Raw genomic sequence first — 23,613 nt, 5'->3', positions numbered from 1 at the left:
CTACTGGTATCTAAATGAGTATAGGCTGGAATGTACTACTGGTATATACTACTGGTATCTAAATGAGCATGGGCTAGAGACACTGATGCACAGAACTCCCTACAACAGAGACTTATTGGTCCAAATGCCAGCAAGTCATAAAAATTGTGAACTCCAGGGGTTCATGTTTGGCATAAGCTAGGAGTAACATCTGTATATATTGTATATGGTTATACGAAACCATTTACCTCCACGATTTAATAGTCAAAAATCATACATTATAAGAACATAAAGAACTAATGTGGAAAACAGAATTCTGAACAGCATATTATGTTTCTTTTGTTAGTATTTGATACAGTGTAGATATAATATAGGCTTCTATACTGATATTTGTATATGAATTATCAATTTTATCTTGTGTTCACTGTATGTCAATAAACAAACTGAAGATCTTCTGGGGTTGGGGGCACTCTAGAATTCTCAGATTCTATGACTCAATGACTGAGATTCTGTGATTCTAGTATGGAGTGGAGTAATTGCTATGGGCACATTGCAAAGGACTCCATGTGACACTGGTAGAAAAGGAGATCATGATTTCAGCCACAATATTCACTCACATATTCTCCTAGTAGAATTCTGCCAGTGAACCATGGAGTCACCATCCCAGGAGAAAAGAGGGACCCAGGTCATCACAATAGAACCAAATGAAACTGTGTTAACTGCGTTTCCTTACAGACCACACATCTCTCTGCTGGATATTCTAAAGGGGGAGCCAAAACTCTTGGGGGTAAGTTCTCTCCAATCATGGGTCATCCTGGAAGGGAGAAAAAGATTTGTCTTCATGTTTTATCTTCAGAAACACCACTAAGTGATCATTTCCAGGGAAAGAACAGATTCCCTCCCTCTTTCTTTTCCCTGCAATGTACCTTTTTTGAATCATAACCATGACTTAAAACAAGCATCATACATTCTTTGATATTAATATCCAAAGCACTATAGCAAACCACAGATAGAAATTTATTTACACATATGCAATTTTTCATCAATAATGTACCTAAAGGAGAGCTGAATACACAGTCCTAACCTTGCCATGAAATCATTCTTTGTGTGGTGCTATGATGGATAGGCCTGGGGATAAGATTGAGAGTGCTAGAGGAAAAATTTGGCCCCAAGAAAGACTACTGGCCCTTCAAGACCATTGCATTTTCCATCTCCTGCAAATATAAATGTTGAGAAGCTAACTAGATTATTTGCATTTCTAGTCAGGCACTTAGATGGAGAGCAGATGAGACACAATGTCCACTATCACATAATGTCATCTATCAGCAAACTCATCATCTTCTAGGAATTAACATGAGCCTAATTTCAAAAGCATATATGATTGGCCACCCAAATCTACAGGTTCCACAACCACAGATTCAGCCAACCATGGATCAAAATATTCAAAAAAGTTATGTCTGTACCAAATGTATACACACTATTTTATTCTTGTCACTATTCCCTAAAAAATACAGTACAACAATTGTTGTTTTAGCATTTATATTCCCCTAAGTATTATAAGTAACCTGGAAGTCACTTAAAGAATATGGGAGAGATAAATGGGGATGGAGTGGGGGAAGGAAAGGAAAGACAAGGAAGGGAAAGGAAGGGAATGAAGGAAAGATGGAAGGGAGATAAAGAGAGGAAATAAAAGAAAAATGAGAAATGACTATGAGAGGATGGAGAAATGATGCCATTTTACATAAAGGACTTGAACATCACAGTCGTGGGTAGAACCAATCTTCTTACCCCACTGCATTCCCATGCATACCAAAGGACAACTGTATTAATGTAGAAACTGTGAAGAGGAGCAGGCTATGAGAGGAATCCTAAAATGCTGTGCTCTAAAAGTGGAAATAAATATAAAGCAAATAGCTTGGGGTCTCTGCTCTCAAAGTTTATGGTCCAGGGCAGCCAGATGTTCAAATTTGCATGATACAAAGTAAATTGGTAATTTGAGGGGCTGTATAAGGGTGAGCCAAGCACACAGTAGGGAAAGACATTTGGGCTGAGGCTCCTCACATTCTGAATATAGCTGGTAGTGGAGAGAAAGACATTCAGACCTAGGGAAATATGCAGTAAGCACAAAGCATGCCGTGGGGCCCCGGAAGCCTCCAGGCCTTGGGCACTGGTAACCTTCTGCATCATTTCTCCACACAGGCTATCCAGATCCTGCTTGCTCTGGTCATTATGAGCCTTGGAATTATATCTGTCCTCACTTTCTCCAAAAAATTCCCCCTCGTTTTCCTCACAGGATACCCATTCTGGGGAGCATTAATTGTGAGTACTGTGCAGTAAGAGCTTTTGAGGCATTGCTATAAAGGCTGGTGTGACATACATAGCCCTCCAGAAAACCAAAGAGGCAGTCCTCTCCATGACAAAACCATTCGCTCCTCTGGGTCAGGTACTGTTCTCCTTTCCATAACAGAGACCCCTACTGGGCAATGCTTAGAGGGGTCCAAAGTCCATGCTATTGATCAGAAAGAATAGGCAAGTACCTGATTTTCTCCTTTGCAAATAAGGAAACTGAGTTTGAGAAAAGGGAATAAATTAAACATATCTATCTAGCATTCATAGCATCAAAAGGAACTCATAGCACCAAAATTCCGATCTCTACATGTCATGTCAAGACTCCAAGCCCAAGATGAGCCCAAGATATCCCAAGGAAAATAGCAATGCTTATCTCTGCAGCATTAATACAAGTAAGGGCTTCCACCTTGGGTGACTTTTCCATTTCCCTGCTTGGTACTAGAGTATGTTCTGAAAATAAGTTGACGCTAGGCTTCAGAACCCATTCTCAATTTGAAAATGGTCTTCCCTGAAAAAGGCCCCCTCCCTCTGCTCAGAACACATGCAGCCCCCTCCCACCTCCTTCCAGGCCAAGAACTCAAGAATAACTCTTTTTATTGAATCCCAGCTGGAGCATACATCTTGATAGTATATTCTGGACATTACAAAGGGGTTATTTCCCCAGTTGTTGGTGGAAGACAATGCCTATGTTTCTTGCTAATACATGGATGGAAAGGCCAAGACGTTCTGGGAGATTCCCACAAAGGTGATTTGTGTATCCTATGGAGACTGCACCATAAAGCAATCCCACTCTGCCAGGTGCCAGTGGCCTGTAATCCTAGCCACTCAGGAGGCTGAGATCTGAGGATTGTGGTTCAAAGCCAGCCCAGGCAGGAAAGTCTGTGAGACTCCTATCTCCAATTAACCACCAGAAAACTGAACGTGCACTATGGCTCAAGTGGTAGAGTGCTCACCTTGAGCTGAAGAGCTCAGGGCAGCATCCAGGCCCAGAGTTCAAGCCCCACAACTGACACTAAGAAAAGTAATCCCACTCATCACCTGTTAACTTTTGTCTCTTGTCTTCCGAACAGTTCTTTGTTACAGGATTACTCACTATGACCAATGGGAAATCAAATAAAATTTGGGTAAGTTATGTTTGTGATTTCTATGCTGTTTAAAATCTTTTCATTCTTTTATATCATCTCAATGTATAAACAATTTTGTGGTAAATTCTCAAGAAAATAGGAATACATCAGATCTGCAGTTTAGATCATTCTCATTTGCTGATTCTGTCATTTGCACTAGATATTTTTTATTCTGGCCAAGTAAACTGGTACATTCTTTATATCCCTCTAACTAAGTAGTTCTTACTTGGTAGTCATTTTGTCCCTTCTCCTCCCCTAGGAAGTATTGAATAATGTCTAAAAACATATGTGCTTGTCATGACTGGATGATGGGATGTTATTGACCTCTGCAGTGAAGAAGCCAGAGATGTTTCTAGGCATTCTAAAATGCACACAGGAAAGCCTCTCAGAGTAAAATCAAATCACATGACCAAAAATGTCTATACTGTTAAAGAAATCCTGTCTAACCAAAATCAGTGCATAGAAACCAGTAATTATCTTCCCTAGGCATGACTCCCCATATTAATGAAGGCTTTACGTGAGGCCTGCCAAGGCCCAGAGAAAAGAGTTTGGGCACTGATGCTGCATGGGTCTAGGACTGAACCAAGGGTACCATTCATTGCTGTGCTGAGTTAAAGATGAAGATCTTAGCTATAAAAGAAATAATGATACCCAAATGTTCATATTCCCTTCTAACGACACTGATCTTGTGAAGATCCTGGAGAACTGAGCCTTCTCTCAGAGCCATTTTATCTTTGCTTTCATAGTCTTCTGCCAATTTCTCCTAGAGGTAGTTACATGCCATAGAGAAATTTTCAGGCAACAGGAAAAGATGAAGGACTCCATCTTTCCAAAGCTGAGAAATATACTAAGGTTAATGCAAGACTCTCCCCAACCCACAAAAGGAACCATACAGATGAAATGGCAAATGGGGCAAGAATGTTGAATGGGGCATCAAAAGATCTGACTTTTCCCCACAGCTCTTCCACGAATGGTGGGATTGCTGCAGTCACAGCCAGGGCCTGCCTCACATCCTAAACCACCCTGGAAACATCGCCTCTCTGGAGACCGTACTTTACCAAATGTGAGAAAAAAAACAGCTTGGCAAGAGCCAAAAATCTGAAAATTGAGTGAGATGACATCTGCTGGCTCTTCCTCTTTCTGTTTTTATATGCCATATTAAAGATTAAGCTTCAAGTCACAAGCATATGTCCAAGTCCCTGCCAACTAAGCCATTCCACCAAGAACAGACTGTAGACATGATTCACTACATTTCTTGCCACAAAAGACACAACACATCAATAAAGGAATAGTAAGTGCAGGCTGAAGTGAGACAGAAAGGATTTTTCAGTGTTGGGAGTGGGTATAAAGAAGAGAATAACATGTCCCTTTTCTCTTAAAGGAATGTATATATACATGCAGATCTTCTCAAGAAAGACAACACCAACATAATGGGAATGCAGGAAATAAATTGGATGGAGTGATCTGTACATCTTATACCTTTCATTTATTTATTTATTTTGCTGGTCCTGGAGCTTGAACTCAGGGCCTGGGCACTGTCCTTGAGCCTGTCCCTGTTCAAGGCTAGCGCTCTACCACTTGAGCCACAGCGCCACTTCCCGCTTTTTCTGTGTATGTGGTACTGAGGAAGCAAAGCCAGGGCTTCATGCATGCTAGGCTCTACTGCTAAACCACTTTCCCAGCCCCGTGCCTTTCATTTTAGAACATGAGATCAACACCTTTAAATGCTGATCCAAATAGTTTATTATCTTCAAATAGGTCAGTGATTTTATGTGCCTCCTCTGGGGAAATGAACACAAGTAACAAGATGGCAGAATGTCCTCTTCCTCATTATCTTGATGTCTCTGGAGCCTAATGCAGTATGACACTAATTCAGTACATAATGTGTATGGAATAAGTCACATGATGTAATTTCTCATTTTTAAAGGAAGAGACTAATATTTCAAAGGATTAAGCTAGGCACTGGTGGCTCTTACCTGTATTCCCAGCTACTCAGGAGGCTGAGATCTGAGGATCACAGGTCAAAACCAGCCCAAGCAAGAAAGACTGGAGACTCTTACTTCCAATTAACCACCAGAAAACTGTAAGTGGTTCTGTACCTCAATGTGGTAGAGCACTAGCCTAGAAGAGCTCAGGGGCAGTACCAAGGCCCCAAGTTCAAGCCCCATGACAGATAGACAGTCAGACACACACACACACACACACACACACACACACACACAGATCAGGTAATTAGTACAAGGTTCTAATGAAACTGGGACTCAAAGTCAAGTCTGATTTCAAAGTGAAGATACCTTTCAACATACTACTACTTGCAAGTTACCATTTGCTAAAATTTAAAAATGAACATTTTTAAGCCAGGTACTAGTGGTTCCGAACCACTTGCAATTCTAGCCGCTCAAGAGGTTGAAATCTGAAGACTGCAATTCAAGCTAGCTCAGACAGACAAACCCTAATTGACCAGCAAAAAGCCAGAAGTAGAGGTGTGGTTCAAATGGTAGGCAGCCTTGAGAAAAAAAAATCAAGCAAAAGCACAAGGCCTAAGTTCAAGCCTAGTACAGGGTCATGAACTCAGGGCCTAGGTACTGTCCCTGAACTTTTTCACTCAAGGTTAGTGCTCTACCATTTCAGTCAAGTTCTGCTTCCAGCTTTAGGCTTTCCCTGCCTAGGCTGGCTTTGAACTGCAATCCTCAGATCTCAGCCTCTTGAGTAACTAGCATTACAGATAGGCATGAACCACTAGCACCCGGCTCACTTACTCAGCTCATTTAGTATTGTTTAGTCTAACAACTTTGATGAATCAAAATTTATCTCACTCAGCTTTCTAGACCTTGACCTAATGAACCAACTCATCCCTATGAAGTATCTACAAAGAAAAAAGCACTAAGGATTTCTTACAAGGGATTTCTGATTTGGTGGAGATTTTAATTTATTGTGTATTAAAACTATGTTCCAGGGACTATCAGTCATGATCATGAATGTCATCAGTTCCGTGGCTGCATTGGCTGGGATTATAATCACCATTATCAGCTTTACACAGCAACACAAGTTCTGCCAGATGCCTTCCCTTGAAGGAATATGCGTTTTTGGTAAAACACTTCTTGTTGTAAGTGATTTTATCTCATGTATGATCCTATTCAAACTCTGTCCATAATACAATGGTGCATTAATTTTTATTCTAATAAACGAGGTTGTATCAACCTCGGTTGATACATATGAGCTAGTGGCTCATGCCTGTAATCCTGGCTACTCAAGAGGCTGAGATCTGAGGATTGTGGCTTGAAGCCAGCCTCACCAGGAAAGTCTGTGAGATTCTTATCTTCAATTAACCACAAAAATGCTGGAAATGGAGCTGTGGTTCAAGGGGTAGAGCGCAAGTAGAGTGGTAGAGTTCAAGTGGTATCCTTGAGCCTGGGACTGCACCCAGGCTTTGACACCAGATTTTGTTTTAAAAAAATTAAAAAACACCAATATACAATGGAAGAAATGTTTAGCAAGTGGGGTATTTTAATAACATTAGGGCATAAATCACTTTATATAATTACTAGCAATTTTATTCAATAAGGAAAACAAAATGTACTTTTGCCAAGATGTATACTTCAGACAGAATATTGTTTGTGTCAGAAGTAATAAATGGCACTATTTTTAATCATGTCAAAGATTTCAACCTGCCTTTCCCTCTAGTTCCCGAAGCAAGTCCTGGGTTCCATTCTATCTCTACCAGCTGGGATGGAAATAAAGCAGAGTCCAGGGGAAGTTAGTTCTCACAATAAAGGAGGACATAAAAAAGAGCTATCAGTGACTGAATATAAGATCTTCTTTAGTCACTCATTTAAGCGGGCCAAGTGACCTTGGCAAATTCTATATTGTATTCAGGTTACTGTGGAGCGCTAGAAACAAATACTGGATATGAAATTCTAATTTTATCCTTATACATGATACCATATTTTAATTCATATGCATTTAATTCATGTTTAGGATTTCACTACTCTCTATTATAGTGAGATATATAATTTATACATAATATAGAGTTATTTTGTGTGCATTATTTCCTTATATATTTGATCATATAAGTGTGTATAATATATATTATTCTATATTATATTAGTTATGTAAATTAGATATATCAGGAAGAAATTATATTATATATGAAAAGAGTTAAATCTAAAGCTACATGAAATTCTGTTATCTCTTGCCTTCCCTGGATGGATATTGCAGGATAGTCTTCCTGCATAGAAAATCATGGAGAATCTGTCCCTAGGCCTGTTTTAACTTCTGGCTAAAACTAAGCTTAAAATATTAGGACAGTGAGCTATAGATATCTCATAAAGACCAATCCACTGTCTACATAGTCACCAGAGACATCATTTAAAATTTAAGGGAAGTGGGCTGAGAAGGTGGCTCAATGGTAGAGTCCTTGCCTTGCATGCTCGAGGCCCTGGGTTCGATTCCTCAGCACCACATAAGCAAAAAGAAAAAAGCCGGAAGTGGCGCTGTGGCTCAAGTGGTAGAGCGCTAGCCTTGAGCTGAAGAGCTGAGGGACAGCGCCCAGGCCCTGAGTTCAGGCCGCACGACCAGACCAAAATAAAAATCATTCACCTATAGTTCCAAGCATGATCTTCTATAATTATTAAATATGGTCTATCCCCCAGAGGAAATGCATTAATGACTGCATCTTTCTCTCTCTCTCTCAAAAATTTAAAAAAAAATTAAGGGAAGGAAAAAGTCATCACGATGCCATGTGGCAACAATTCACTGTGCCACCAGTATCAATGCTCTCTACTGTTTCTTCCTGTCGCACTCAAAATGGTGTTTAGGTCTATGGGTAGAGATAGTGGAGGATGCTACTGCTATCTCAGAAATATATGAAAACTGTTTAATATCTAATGCCAAACTTGGTCATGAAGTATAAGGTACTATCTCTAAAGTGACACTGGTTTGTTTCCAAATGCTGTTTACTTTCCTTCCTTTCTTGCAGGGAGCTTTGTCAATCTTATTAATCATCAGCATAGCAGAGTTCAGCATCTCTGTAACTATCGCATCCTTCAGAAGCAAATGCTGGACACATTCAAATAAGGTGCGTTCAAATGAGAACTGATCCCTATGAGGTTATCCCAAGTAGCTTCCAGTCTCCAAGTGGGTGGAGGAGGATGCTCAGGTGTTGAACTGAAACTTCTAAATACAAGAAGGCCAGAGCAGGACAAGCTTAAGATTGAAGGTCCCCACAGCCTATGGGACAACTATGCTTTCCGTTCTTACTGTCTACTGTTCATGCACAAGTCTTTAGCTCCATGACAAAACATTAAAAAAAATCAGACTTAATAGGAATCCAAATTACTGTGACATGTGGAGCTTACATCTGGGTCAGAAGGGTACGTGAGACATACTTTTCTTACTTCCTCTTCCTATTTCCTCCTCCTAGAGAGGAAGTAGAAAAAATATGAGATGATACTAAGTGCCATTTATAATCATTACAGTTTGTATCTACCAATTGCATACTGGGTCAGTCATTATTATCATCACTGAGCACTAATATAATATCCTTATATTACATAAGAAGGAATGATCTAAGGTTAAATAATGTTCCCAGCTTTTATTTCATATGCTCTTCAGTCATCACCTCTCTACTGAAGGGAGTGACTGAACTGGTTAATTAAGTGTTTGATGAAAGAAATAATAAGTTAGACAGGAAAATACAGGACATAGGATTCTACTGTGGCTCTCTAGCTTCATAGTCTACAGGTCTATGACACTGTTCTCATTGGGGTGGCCATGTTACATCTCAAAATCTCAGTCCCCTCTGTTGGAAGACAGTCAGCAGTAAGGATGAGTGATTTTTAAACAATGGCGCCTAATAGCTGGAATAAGTGATAAATTATAATCCATGCCTCCAAAGCTCTCTTGGAACAAATGAGTAAGGTAATACCAATGAAAAAAGGCTAGAGATAAGTGAAAAATACAAAACTCTCTTCAAAGTACCACTTGTCCCCACATAACTAGTGCTCTAATGGATGAAAACAGATGGTGTAGAAAACAAAGAGGGTGGAGAATGGCAATGTATATAATACAAGAATGTGTGGATTTGGGCTAGTCCTATTACCAACTAGATGAGCATAATTAATTCACTGAATATAAAATATGTAAAATAGAACAGATAGTCTCTTCCTACTCTATAAAGAACCTCAGAAATGGCACAGACTGATTAAAAATCAGCAGGCTCCACAGGCTAGGAAAAGATCTTTACCAGCAATACATCCAACAAAAACCTAATATCTAAAATGTACAAGGAGTTCAAGACACTAACCCCTCCCAAACTAATAAACCAATCACCAAATGGGCAAAGGAGCTAAGAAGAGACTGTCTCAGAAGAGGAGGTAAGAATGGCAAAGAAACGCATGAGGAAATGCTCATCAACCCTGGCCATAAAGTAAATGCAAAGCAAAACAACTCTGAGATTCCCATCTCACCCCATTAGATTGGACCTCACCATGCAATCGGACAGCAGAAAATGTTGGCAGGGATGTGGGGAAAAAAGAACCCTACAGGCACTGCTGGTGGGAATGTAAACTAGTACAGCCACTCTGGACAACACTCTGGCCAACTAAACCTAGATCTCCCCTACAACACAGCCATATCATTCCTGGGCATCTACCCAGAACATCACAAACCAGGATACCATAAAGCCACTTGCATATTGCATGCTCATTGCTTCACTATCACAATAGCCAAGTGTGGAAACCCCAGATGCCTACAATAGATAACTGGATCCAAAAATTGTGTACCTATACACAATGGAATTTTACACAGCCATTATTAAGAATAATAATAAGGCATTTGCAGGAAAATGGATGGATCTAGAACAAATCATGTTCAGTGAGGCAAGCCAAGCTCAGAGAGACAGACAATATGTTTTCTTTCACATATGGAAGCTAGATTTAAAATACACTGCTACATGATACACTGCTACAAGACTCTAATACACTGCTACAACACTCTACAAAATACACAAGACTGTAGCAAGACTGCTACAAAATACACTGCTACAAGACTCTAATCACTCACACAAAGGAGAGACCAAACAAAAATACTCTTAAGGGAGGAACGCAAGAAGCAATGCCTATGTGCAGCATCTGATCATACAAAGTAATAATATTTAAATGAACTCCAGGAAATGGAAACAAGAGGTTTTTTTCTTTGTTGCTGTCTCCCTTTTCTCTTATTTTTGTCTTGTTTGTTCACGTATCTGTCTTTGGGAAGGGTAAGAGAGGCACAGAAATGGAAGGACAAAGGATGAACAAATGTAGCAGTGGTATTCACTGGACACTATGTTGAAAATGAACTGTGCAACTTGTGGGTGGCACCGGATGGGAGAGAGCAAGAGAAGGGTGACATTGTCCAAAAAGAAACATACTCATTACCTGATTTATCTAACTGTCACTCCTTGTATAGAAGCTTTTATAATAACAATATTTTGACAGATCCTTATTTTTAGAAAGACTAGGACTCACTAACATTTGTCAGATACTATTAGCTTTTTATATAAAACTCAATAACCTTCTCTTGAGTCTAAAGGCAAATCCCAATCCCCTAGCCAATCATACCCTATAACAATATCTAACTGCGATGTTATTATACTATGTTATGTCACAACCCTATCCTTTCATAACTGTTTCCATTGTCTCATTACATGAATTGTCTGTCTTACCTCATCTTTGCCTAAAACATTCCTATTACCTGTTAATATTCATGGATTAAAATTCATATCCTGACCCTAATGAAATTAGGTCATCTATGTTCCCTGAAAGCACCCCTTTCCCTGTACCTATAATATCATCTCTCACTGAATGGTTTTATTGTTACTGATTTGTTACATTGGTCTGCCAACAATTGTGAGCACTATAAGGTCAAAATTCACATCTAATTATTTTTATGACTAATATTTAGTCCTCTATGTGACCAATAAATCATGCGTATTACTTCTTGTCTAAGATTGAGTGTAGTATTTGTTATTATCATACACATACATACTACATATATACATATATATAAGGCGGGTATGTATATTTGATGACTATATATATGTGTGTATATATATATATATATATATATATATATATGATGGAATTTTATAGCAAGAAGATGCAATCAAAGCTTGCCCGGCCACTATGCACATCAACCTGGTATTGCAATACCCCCAGGAAAAATGTGCACCCTTAGGGGACTGAATTTTAAAAAAAACTTCATACTTGAATACAAACTGGATGATTTCAAATGTCTTATAAAGTTTATAATATTAAGCATGGAAAAAATATTTGTGACGGTATATTTGTGACACCAAGGGGTACTGACTTGTCCCCAATAATGCCAATGAACGGATGACAGGACGGATATTATTTTTTTTCCAACTCCTCATCTAGATGTCAGTTCCTATCTACAGTCACAACTAAAGATTACCAAAAAAAAAAAAATTGGAGAAGTCAACAGGAAAATTTCATCAGAGATGGTTCTGTCTGTTGCATTAATGCCCTCTTCTCCCTGTTTTACAGGTTGTGTTTTTCTTGCCTTCAGATGTTATTCAAAATGGTGAACAACCTGCTCCCAAAGAAAATGCTCAGATACAATTTGAGCTTCAAGAGGGCAGTCACACTGATGGTACTTCAAACATACAAACCGTTTTCTTTGGAGGCTACACTTTCTATAAGTTGAGAGTCTCAAAAAATCCTTTGCCCTCCCAAGAAAGATCAGAGCCAAGTGATGAAGACAGGACAAGTTCCCATGTACTTTCTGTTTTAGAAGAACAACAGGAGAGTATACCTCTACCATCCAAGTCATCACAGGAAGAAACTGAGCCAGAACACACATTAGAGGCAAGGTCCTCAGAAAGCACTACACATTCTCTGAAAGGCTCTATAAGTGAACACATAAATGATTTAGAATCTACTCTAGTACAACCCTCTGAAACACAAGACCAGCTTCCGGACCTGGACTCACTACTCCAAGGGCTCGCAGATTCATTGCCCAGTGACTTGCCGTCTGAACTGCCACTCTCACAATCCCTATCAACACAAGCCTTGCAGTCTGAACTTTCATCATCCCATCTCATACAGTCAAGTGATATGACAACTGAAGACTTGCCCTCTCTGGAGGAACCACCTCAGGAGGAACCACCGCAGGAGGAACCACCGCAGGAGGAACCACCGCAGGAAGAACCACCAAAGGAGGAACCACCGCAGGAGGAACCACCGCGGGAGGAACCACCGCGGGAAGAACCACCAAAGGAGGAACCACCAAAGGAGGAACCACCCCAAAAAGAGCCACCCCAAGATGAACCACCCCAAGATGAGCCACCTCAAGTTAAGCCACCTCAAGTAGAACCACCCCAAGAAGAACCACCTCAAGAACCACCTCAAGAAGAACCACCTCAAAAAAAACCACCTCAAGTAGAACCACCTCAAGTAGAGCCACCTCAAAAAAAACCACCTCAAGTAGAACCACCTCAAAAAAAACCACCTCAAGTAGAACCACCTCAAAAAAAACCACCTCAAGTAGAACCACCTCAAAAAAAACCACCTCAAGATGAACCACCTCAAGAACCACCACCTCAAGAACCACCACCTCAAGAACCACCACCTCAAGAAGAACCACCTCAAGTAGAACCACCTCAAGAACCACCACCTCAAGAAAAACCACCTCAAGAACCACCACCTCAAAAAAAACCACCTCAAGAACCACCACCTCAAAAAAAACCACCTCAGGTAGAACCACCTCAAGAAGAACCACCTCAAGAAAAACCACCTCAAGAAGAACCACCTCAAGAACCATCACCTCAAGAAAAACCACCTCAAGAAGAACCACCTCAAGAACCACCACCTCAAGAAAAACCACCTCAAGAAGAACCACCTCAAGAAAAACCACCTCAAGAACCACCACCTCAAGATGAACCACCTCAAGAAGAACCACCTCAAGAAGAGCCACCCCAAGATGAGCCACCCCAAGATGAGCCACCGCAAGAAGAACCACCCCAAGAAGAACCACCTCAAGAAGAACCAACTCAAGATGAACCACCTCAAGATGGAACATCCCAAGATAAACCACCTCAAGATGAACCATCCCAAAATGAACCACCCCAAGTAAATGAACCATCTCAAGCTGAACCATCCAAAGATGAATCATCTCAAAATGAACCACCCCAAGAAATCCCATTCCACGATGAACCACCCCAAGACATTGCACCCAAAGATGAACCATCTCAAGATGAACCAGCTGAAGACATACCAGCCCAACAAACACCATCCCAATACAGTCTAGCCCAAGAAACACCATGTCAGGATGTTCCAAAGGACATTTCATACCAAGACACATCATCACACGATATACCACTCAAGCTAGACCTGGATCAGTCAAAAGATGAACCACTTTCAGAAATAATATATCAAGACATTCTAACAGAAGTCATGGAACAAACCCAGGAATGGAAATCTGAGAAGAAAGCCCATGGCATCAGGTCCCCAAGAAGACTTTCCTTTGACCAAAGGAAAGATAGGAAGTTCCAAAAGAGATATTCCTTAGACATACCAAGGAAAAGTTTGCAATACCAAAAGAGATATTCCTTGGACCTGTCATCTCCAAGACGAAAATCCCTAGACCAAAGAATCAAATCCTGGCTGTTCCCAAGGAAGCACTCTGTGGATAAGCAAACACAATATAACCAAACCTCAGACCAACCCTCAGATCAGCAAACTGATGATCAGGTTAAAACTAAGCAGGCTGAAGATGAGAAGGTTGCTGAAGATGAGAAGGTTGATGAAGATCAGCAGGTCCAGCAGGTCAAAAAAGAGAAATATCAGGATGGAGAAATTCAACAGGTTGTAAAGGAGCCAGACAAACCGCCCAAAGATGAGGACCACGAAGCAGTTAAGGAGAAGCCTCCAAAGAAAGAAATCCAAGATCAGCATTTTGAACACCGGAAATCCCAAGAAGACAAAAACCCAGAAGGACAGTTCCAAAAACCAAGACAAGAAATTCCAGTGGAGAAACCTCAAAAGCCATTCTGTCAAGACTGGAGCTATGGAAGCTTTGACTACCCACACTATGAAGCCCAGGACAAGCAATCTCCATTCTGGACATCCTCAGGTGGCCAGAAAATCCAAGACTGGAGAAGTCAAGGCTGGAGAAACAAAGACTGGAAAGCACAAGAATGGCAATTTGGAAAGCAGCATACCCTAAACTGGGGATGCCAAGATCTACTGGAACAAGAATCCCTAAGGCAGAAAGTACTCTGCCAACAAATTTCAACCCAAAGCATCACAGCCCAGAAAAACCTGGGCTGCCAATCACAAAACGTTCTGTCTCAAGTCAGTGAGTATCAAGACCAAAAAGGCACTGGATCCAGAGCTGTAAGTCAAGCTGTGTATGCACACAGTACCCAGACAAAACTGAGCCAACAAGAGGACAGGAAATCTGCAGATCTGGTGTCAGAAGACACCAGGTCAGACCATCAACCTTCTTGCAGCCAAAGCACATATCTAGCCTGTCTGAGCAGCATGGAATCTGACCAAGAAATTCAGAAAAATAGCCCAGCTTGCTCAGCTTCCAACAAAGATATGAATATAACTCCTTCCTCGAGTTATGCAAGAGATCAACAGCAGTCGGAAGAGTCTGATTAACACTCAGAAGCTATACAAATACCACACTGCCCCTCCCAAAATGGAACCAAATGAAGGGAAAACCAACATAGTCTTCCCTAACCTATAATCTTAACTATGATAAAGATCACCAGAAAATGAAGGGAGTGTAAAACCCTCTAAGAGTTCCGTCTTAATTAAAATACAAGGACAACAAAACAAAAAAACGTTATATGTGAACTTTCTGGGGGTAAAGGAATAAATCTCGTGTAAACATTTTGTCATCAAATTTAGTGCTTCAATTTATGAGTATCAATTCTTTTGAAAACAATATTTAATGAACCAACTTTTGATAGGACTACCTGCTACCTTGTATTCAATATGGGGGTTCATAAAATTAACTAGGAAGTTTACTCGGGCTGTATAAGGATTCAAAAACCAAAGGAGTCAGCAAGGAATCAAACTCACTATGACCCTTCCCATTTTGCTGCTTCCAGCTCCCATTTATTGTTTCTCTCCAAATTTGTATGGAAGATAAATACTACACATTTGCTCAATATTTAATGAGGTAGAATGTGGCAGTAAGCACAGTGAAGAAAAAGAAATACACACCTGGCAGTGCGAAAGAACTCAGGGATGGACGGCAATGCAGATGTTTCTAGAAAATATGACAGAGGCTCCTTCAGAATACAAAGAGAAATGGATCCTTTATGCTGTACTTCACCTGAAATTTCAAATCCCCAAACTCATCCTTTTCTCTCTTCATTCTGTCCAGCAATTATAGGAGAAAATAGTCAATGGTATTATCTTCATTAGTTTTCAAAAACACACTATCTTACACTGTGATCCAGTCCCTTGCTTATTAAAAGTGGTTGGCTAGCATCTGTGTCTTATGTCCACAATCCTGACTACTCAGATGGCTGAGATTTGAGCATCGCAACACGAAGTCAGCCTGAGCAGGAAAGTCCTTGAGACGCTTATCTTCATTTAACAGCCCAAATGTTGGAAGTGGAGCTGTGGCTCAAGTAGGAGAGTGATAGCCTGGACCAAAAAAGCTCAGGGACAGGATTTAGGCCACAAGTTCAAGCGTCAGGACTGGCACACACACACACACACACACACACACACACACACACACACACACACACAAAAGTGGTGGGTTAGGTGTATCCAGTAAAGACAGTCCGTAGATTCCATTGCCAGATTATGCCATGGACTACCAGTGCTCTCTTTACAACTACAAAGAATCATCATCATCTTTAAATGATGAAATTATATATGTATCTATATGTATATATGTTGGTGAAATTAAAATTCTGTCCTCCATCAAGAGTCCAAAGTATATCAGGGATCTTCAGAGAATAATATTATTGGAAAACCATAAGTCAATAGATGAATGACTTGATAGGTAAGAGTGGTTCATGCTATCTTTCTCTACTATAAACCAAATCATGCCCCTCTCCCAAATTCTTACATTGAAGGCCTAACTCCTAAAATGACCGTATTTGGAGATGGCTCTTGGAAGGCACTAGGGTTAGATGAAAATATGAAGGTGAGTACCTTCCTATGAAAAGAAACTAGACACATTCACTTCGTGTGCATGTTTGCATGCGTATGTGCATGCATGCGTGTGTGTGTGTGTGTGTGTGTGTGTGTGTGTGTGTGTGTGTGTAGAGTGGTCCATATGTGAAGAAAGGAAATGTCATTCAAGGAAATGGAAAGAAAGCTATAAGCCAGGAAGAGAGACATCACAGAGTTAAGTTAGCTGGCAGCTTGCTCTTTATTTTCCACTCTCCATGATTATGAGACGTTTCTGTTGCTTAACTCACCCAGTGTATGGCACCTTGTCTTAGCATCTCAACCAGACTAACACATGTCTATTATTTTTTCTTAATGGGTGGCAAAGAGAGTGAGAGCATTGAAAGGCCATCTGTCCATATGAAATAAAAATTATTTTTCCTGGGCTGGGAAGGTGGCTCAGTGGTAGAGCGCTTGCCTTGCATGCCTGAGGCCCTGGGTTCGATTCCTCAGCACCACATAAGCAAAAAGAAAAAAGCCGGAAGTGGCGCTGTGGCTCAAGTGGTAGAGCGTTGTTAGCCTTGAGCTGAAGAGCTGAGGGACAGCGCCCAGGCCCAGAGTTCAGGCCCCACAACTGGACCCCCCCCCAAAAAAATTATTTTTCCTTTGATGATAAAATCCCTGAAAAGCCACAAAAGGAACATTTAATATGTGTTCATATATCAATCAATTACAGAGGTTATATCATGGTGGTTTATGTAACCCTAGCTACTTAGGAGGCTGAGATCTGAGGACCGTGGTTCAAAGCCAGTCAGGGGAGGAAAGTCCATAAGACTCTTTATCTCCACTTAACCACCAAAAGTCCCCAAAGTGGAGCTCAAGTGGCTCAAGTGGTAGAGCACTAACCTTGAGCACAAAAGCTCAGGAACAATGCCCAGGCCTTGAGTTCAAGCCCAAGTATTGAATAAATAAAAAAATAGCAATCAAAAACTAAAGGATTTAGGGGCTCCCACAGAGATGCCACGTGTCACTATTGCGCTCTTCAGGGGACAGATAGGGGTATGTAAAAGGGGTGGGTAGGTTTTACAACAGTGAAAAAACTTAGAAATGTGAAAGCAAAAGCTTCATCTGCAGTAAGGTAAGAGTGGAAGAACTCACTGAGCCTTTCTTGCAACAGCTTTGCAAAGGAATCAGAGCAGAGGCCTAATCTCATTGGACCACAGACCTCAGTCCAATCACCTGGGGCATCATAACTCCTCTGGAATAGCTAGCAAATAAAAAACTTGAAATAAAATCTTCATTTTGGGGTACAAAGCAATGCAAATGTCTATTAATCCATAAACTATCTTAACATTAGAGCCATTCCCCTGCAAAGAATAGCTTTTGGCAGACTTGAAAATGAGATAATTCAAGTACCCAGGAGTACAGAGAAGTAGGGAATAGATGTCATCCAAGTATGAATAAGCCTAGATGATTTATTAGATAAATTGGATAATATAATTTGATAAAAAATATAATTATTTTATTTGATAAAGTCATTTCTGGACCATATTGTAACATTCATTATACTACATCCAGAGCTAAGCTCATGAGTAATGAGAGTAAAATAGTTCATTATAAGTATATTGGAGGGGGGTAGTGAAGTGGTACATGCCTGTAATCCCAGCTATGGGAGAGGATCATCATGGCTCAAAGTTGGCTCTGGGCAAAAGTGAGAACCTTATCAGAAAAATAAAGTAAAAAAAGTATTGGTGCTTAGCTCAACTGGTAGAGCATTTGCCTAGCAAACTACAAAGTCCGAGTTCAAACCCTAGAATTGTCCATTTTAAAAACATCTATTAGAACAAAATTTAACTCAGACAACATTAATCCAAAATCAGCTGATACCCATGAATGATTACAGAATTCTACACCCATGGAAAACTGAATGAAAGGCAAATTCAGAAAAATAAAGCCATAATGAATGATATTCTGTCTGGCAGCTCAGCAGAAGCCAGCCAAAATTCAATTAAGGGAAATCTGATCTCAGTAGAAAATACTAAGGAAAAACAAGGCAAAGTATAAAAATGTTTAATGATGAGACAAGACATTATGTTGAAAAAGAACTTTACAACTTTGGGGCATAGGGGTGGGTTGAGGGAGGAGTTGGAGAAGTGGAGGGGGGAAGGGATAGTAGGGGAAAAACAAAGGAGGCAACAATGCTCAATAGGAAATGTACTTATTACCTTACTCAGGTAACTGTAACCCCTCTGGTTCAGTATCTTTACAATTAAAAAAAAGACAAAAAAATTTAAATAGACATAAATGACTATCCTTCATTCATCCATATCCTTGTAATTTGATAATTCAGATCTTCCCATGAAGATGCAGAATCTTTTCCTTATCCTTTGAGTCTAAATTGTCTATACAACTTGCTTAGGCCAATGGACACAACATACGATTGACAAAGGTATAGAAAGCAGTTATGAACTGGAAGAGGTTCAAGTGTCTGCCAACCGCTAGATATACTGATCTGAGATGCATGAGAAAAACTGGAAGAGATGAGCAGACCAAGACCACAGCAGCATAACCAACTGTATGACCCAGAGAAATGATTTGAAGTCACCATGTTGTTTGTTTGTGTATATATTTGTGTATACATACATACATATACACATATATATGTGTGTATAGAGAGAGAGAGACAAGGAGAAAGATAATATACAAAATATACATAGTCCAATTTGGTATAAATATATTGTACATATAATTATTACACATGACATATATTATATATTAGGCATAATATATTATATATATGATGATATATATATTAGACATCATATATTATGTACTATATGTCTACCAAATCAAATGAGATTTATATTCATTTATAATATATACTAATTTATTAATGTGGTCTATGTATATTTGGTACAGATATATATGATATGTTTATGTTTACATATTTAGGCTTATATATGTTTATAATTTGTATTTTATATTATATATCTGGAAGTTTAAACATCAGAGGAGTATGGGGCTTGCTCCAAGGTGACAGCTTGTTTCTGGCCATTTTAAGACTACTGGTCAGCTTCTCTGACCCAAGCCACAGACCTGGCAGGTTGCTTTGCAACCTTCTCAGGATCTTGAGCAGAGCTGAAATTCTATGACTCTGTGACTCAAAGGTTCTATAATTCCAAGTCAAAACACAACAATGCCAGTGCCATAGACAGCCTTACTACAGACAATGCAAGAAAAGAACATGGACTAGACAGAACCACCAGAAAATCATCCTCTCTTACATCAAAATATCAACCATACCAGCATCATCATGAATTCAAATACTGCACACAGTCCCATGTTCCTGATATTTCCTCCAGAAATTAACAGTCCGGAATATAAGTCATCAGAATTCACGGCTAAGATCTACTACTCTCAAAACTTCCTGCAGAAATTTCTTGTTACAAAAATGAAGATCTTAGGGGTAAGTAGCAAGACCTCCCTGCTCTGTATTGCGTTGAGGGGAAGTTTGAGAGAGGAGAAAGGAAGCCTAGCTTGTGGCACAGTTTAAAGGTATGAACCAACCCCAACTTTCATTTCCACACAATTCAGAAAGAATGGGTCCCCTCCTACCTCTACCACAATCACATATTTTAATTTTTATTGTAAAGGTGATTACAGAGTATTGTAAGGTGATGTACAGAGGGGTTATAGTTACATAAGTCAGGTATTGACTACATTTCTTTTTGAACAGTATCACCGTCTCCCTCATTTACAACGTATTTTTAAAAATAATATTTAGAAGCTAAAAAAGAGAGAGGAAAAACAGTAAGGTAGTTTGGGAGACCTCTTTCCCCATAATCATATACCCTTCTTTACCTAGATTTCGCATAATGTAGGAGCACTTACAGCAAATATCGGAGAGAGGGTTTAAGAAAAGTCCTGGGAGCATCCATCGCCAAGGAACTTCTGCTATCCTTCCCTTGTTTATGAGAAAGCCTAACTGTGAAATCAGATCTAAACATGACTTTTCCCTCTATTCACAGGCCATCCAGATCCTGCTTGGAATTATGGTTTTTTCTTTTGGAGTTGTTTTTATTTTCCTCTTGATAAAACCATACCCAAGGTTTCCCTTTATTTTTCTTTCCGGATATCCATTCTGGGGCTCTGCTTTGGTGAGTACAGCCGTTCCATTGGAAGTCATGTCAATCACATAAGATCCTAGTAAACACTTGGTAACGAACTATAGAATATTCGGGTATATGATGTGCTTAGAAAAGAATTAGCAGAAAAAGATTAACTGGTTGAAGTTACTTCCTCCCATTAAGTCACCAGCTTTATGTATATCCTATCTTTGGGTCATGAAATTCCTTTGGGAATATTGCTTTGGGTCTTGTAGTTGCTATTTTGTCCATTAAGTCTTCTAAAATCAATAGCTATGGATTCTAAGTCAAATCCATAGAGCAAAGCAAGGGAAACCAAAAAGCTGGTGCAACTGAGCAACCTCTGAGAGCTCTCAAGCGAGCAAGAAAGAAAAATGTGAACAGATCCTGTCAAGGTGTTGTGGTAAGCAATGTAAGAGGAGAGTTAGAAGTACTTATATAAGCAGAGACCAACTTGCAATTCACTTTTAGAGAACTGAAGTCTTCGTATGCCCCTGCTGTGTACACAGAAGAATGTGTTACATTTAAGCTCATTCGATTAACAGTAATTCCCTCTAACAGTGCCAGAAAATAGGCAGGCTTTGAAAGCCCCTCTCAGCTGTGATTGCTGACAAGGGAGGTTACACAATTACCACAGAGAACCGTGAGTACTAAGAGAGGATATGGAAGGAACAGGCACCAAAGGGTAAGGGTATTTTTCAGAGCCATTTCCAGTTTGACCAAGCTTTCAAATGCTTAATGGGGTAAAGAAACATACAGAGGACAGGAACAAGGGACATCTAGGTGTAAAGGCAGGGATGCCTTGTTTCAGAATAAAGGATCAAGGTCCTGGAAAGCATTTCATATTCTGTAACCTGCAGTATTTTACCCCAGGTAGTAAGAGTGGAGGGATGAGCCTGGCGAAATACCATCAGGGGGCCTAGAGATTTAAGCACCAATGAACTATCATCCGATCTGAAATCTCTACTAGGCGAAGATGGTACCACATTTGACTCACCTCCATGAAAATAGTTGGGGTTTCTTTTTTTTCTTTTTTTGGTAAGGATTAGAAGCAATATCACCTCACATTTCTCTCCAAGAGAACACACAGACTGAACTTTTAGTAAGATGAAATTTCTGATATTAGTATTGTAAACTGACTTGACACTAATGTGTCATGATATCATAACTAGAAATGGAAATCAGGCAAGAAAATTAAAGTGTGGGGCAATTGCTTTTAATTCACATAGTTAGGTCAATTGCTAAGGCTAGAACAGGTTGCCAGGGTTTTGTTCACTATTTATTTAGGGAGCATCTTCCAGACAGTCCATCCTTCTCACTTTGCCAAGGAAAAGGATGTGCAGTAACCCAGCCTGTGAGACATCCTAACATCAGACAGACGCACCCATCATTGTGATACTTCTTGTTGTTTTAACAGTTCATTATATCCGGAGCCTTCCTCATTGCATTGGAAAGAAAAAGCACAGAAACTCTGGTGAGTTGTTTCTACTTTATTTTAAAAATTAAAAATTTGAAATAATTCATTCTAGTCTTAAAAGTGAATTTGGACCGTCCATAAGGAAATGTAAAGACTTGGAAAAATTATATATATCACAAAGTAAGCCAGACCCAGAGAAACATAGGTTACATGGTTTGCCTCATTTGTGAAAAAGCCAGCTCAGCAAAAAAACAAGTCCAAGAGAGTCTTATTTCTAATTAACCCAGAAGTGAAGCTGTGACCCCAAGTGGTAGAGAGCTAGCCTTGAACAAAAGAGCACCGAGACAGCACCTAGACCCTGCATTCTCAAGGCCCATGACCAACCAATAAGAAAAGTGAATATGGAGAATCATTAGGCCACTATATAATTCCATGATGGGTCAAGAACTGATGATAATCTTTGCTAGTTGTGATCATAAATTATATTCCACTGGTGCCCAAAGTGGTTTCCTAGGTCATCTAGCTTAACTCTCATTTTATATACAATGACAATGAAGCAGAGAACAGACTTGCCCAAATTCCCAGCCAATGAATGGTACAATGGGCTCAGCATTCCAGTTACTCCCTTATTTACTCTTTTCTGTATTTTGTGCACCTACTGCACACCAGACACTTTGACAGGCCTTGGTTTTGCCACATAAGAAAGGTCGAGTCTAAACATCCTCATTAAATTACAAGTGAAATATAGAAATAAAGAATGCATTGCTAAATATATACAAATACATTAACATAAATACTGTAGATTCAAGGGTGAACCAAATGTAATGCCTTAAAAAGGCAAGGTCAAATTCAGCAAAATAAAACACCAGGAAGTGGGTAGGGTCAAGGGAAAAGGAGTAAACAAATGAAGAGGAAAAGGGAGAGAATGCAGTCAAGAATCCAATGTATATCCTACAAAATTAAGAAGAATCAGGGAAGGGGCAGGGAGGGAAGGATGAGAGAGAATGTTGAAAGGGGTAACACTGATCAAGATATATTGTATTCACAAACTGCGTTGTTAAATGGAAACTTCTTTGTACAACTACTTAAAGATCAATTTTAAACAAAAAAATAGCTAATAAATGTATGATGATAACCTAAAGATTCATTTTATAAAGAACATGATTCTATTTTGCTCTAAGAATCTAAGACATTAGATGTCAGTCAATAAGCCAATTACTGATTTGCAACAAAGAAGATCTTCTGCGGGGATGTGGACAGATGCGAACCTCACTGCATTGCTGGTGGGAGTGTAAACTTGTTCAGCCACTTTGGAAAGTAGTATGGAGGTTCCTCAAAAGAATGCCCCTATGACCCAGAAATCCCACTTCAGGGCATTTACCCAAGTGATCACAAACAAAACCATACTAAAGCTAATAGCACAACTATGTTTATTGCAGCATTTTTACCATAGCTAA

The 23,613-nt window shown here is 39.7% G+C and overlaps 2 protein-coding genes across 2 annotated transcripts in view; both read left to right on the top strand.

Moving 5' to 3' along the window:
• Positions 1–628: 628 nt before the first annotated feature.
• Ms4a14 (membrane-spanning 4-domains, subfamily A, member 14) lies at positions 629–15,118 on the top strand. Its single transcript, XM_013029001.1, has 6 exons — positions 629–766; positions 2,179–2,298; positions 3,399–3,452; positions 6,409–6,558; positions 8,431–8,529; positions 11,999–15,118. The coding sequence occupies exons 1-6, from the start codon at positions 629–631 to the stop codon at positions 15,116–15,118; spliced, it is 3,681 nt and encodes a 1,226-aa protein (XP_012884455.1).
• A 4,789-nt stretch (positions 15,119–19,907) lies between these two features.
• The window catches only part of Ms4a5 (membrane-spanning 4-domains, subfamily A, member 5), a 7,240-nt gene continuing 3,534 nt past the window's right edge, over positions 19,908–23,613 (top strand). The window contains exons 1-3 of the mRNA XM_013029000.1: positions 19,908–20,060; positions 20,623–20,751; positions 22,157–22,213. Of these exons, the coding sequence (XP_012884454.1) occupies positions 19,908–20,060; positions 20,623–20,751; positions 22,157–22,213 (339 nt within the window). The remainder of the gene's footprint in view (positions 20,061–20,622; positions 20,752–22,156; positions 22,214–23,613) is intronic.

The sequence above is a fragment of the Dipodomys ordii genome, unplaced genomic scaffold (genome assembly GCF_000151885.1).
Source record: "Dipodomys ordii isolate 6190 unplaced genomic scaffold, Dord_2.0 Scaffold117, whole genome shotgun sequence".
NCBI lineage: Eukaryota > Metazoa > Chordata > Mammalia > Rodentia > Heteromyidae > Dipodomys > Dipodomys ordii.
This window is presented reverse-complemented; position numbering and strand designations above follow the sequence as displayed.

What these genes read in the sequence shown, in the direction of transcription:
- Ms4a14 (XM_013029001.1), top strand. Translation starts at nt 629, where the DNA reads ATGGAGTCACCATCCCAGGAGAAAAGAGGGACCCAGGTCATCACAATA. An exon ending in CATTCTGGGGAGCATTAATT is followed by an intron (nt 2,299 to 3,398) that starts GTGAGTACTGTG and finishes TCTTCCGAACAG; the next exon opens with TTCTTTGTTACAGGATTACT. An exon ending in GGAAATCAAATAAAATTTGG is followed by an intron (nt 3,453 to 6,408) that starts GTAAGTTATGTT and finishes ACTATGTTCCAG; the next exon opens with GGACTATCAGTCATGATCAT.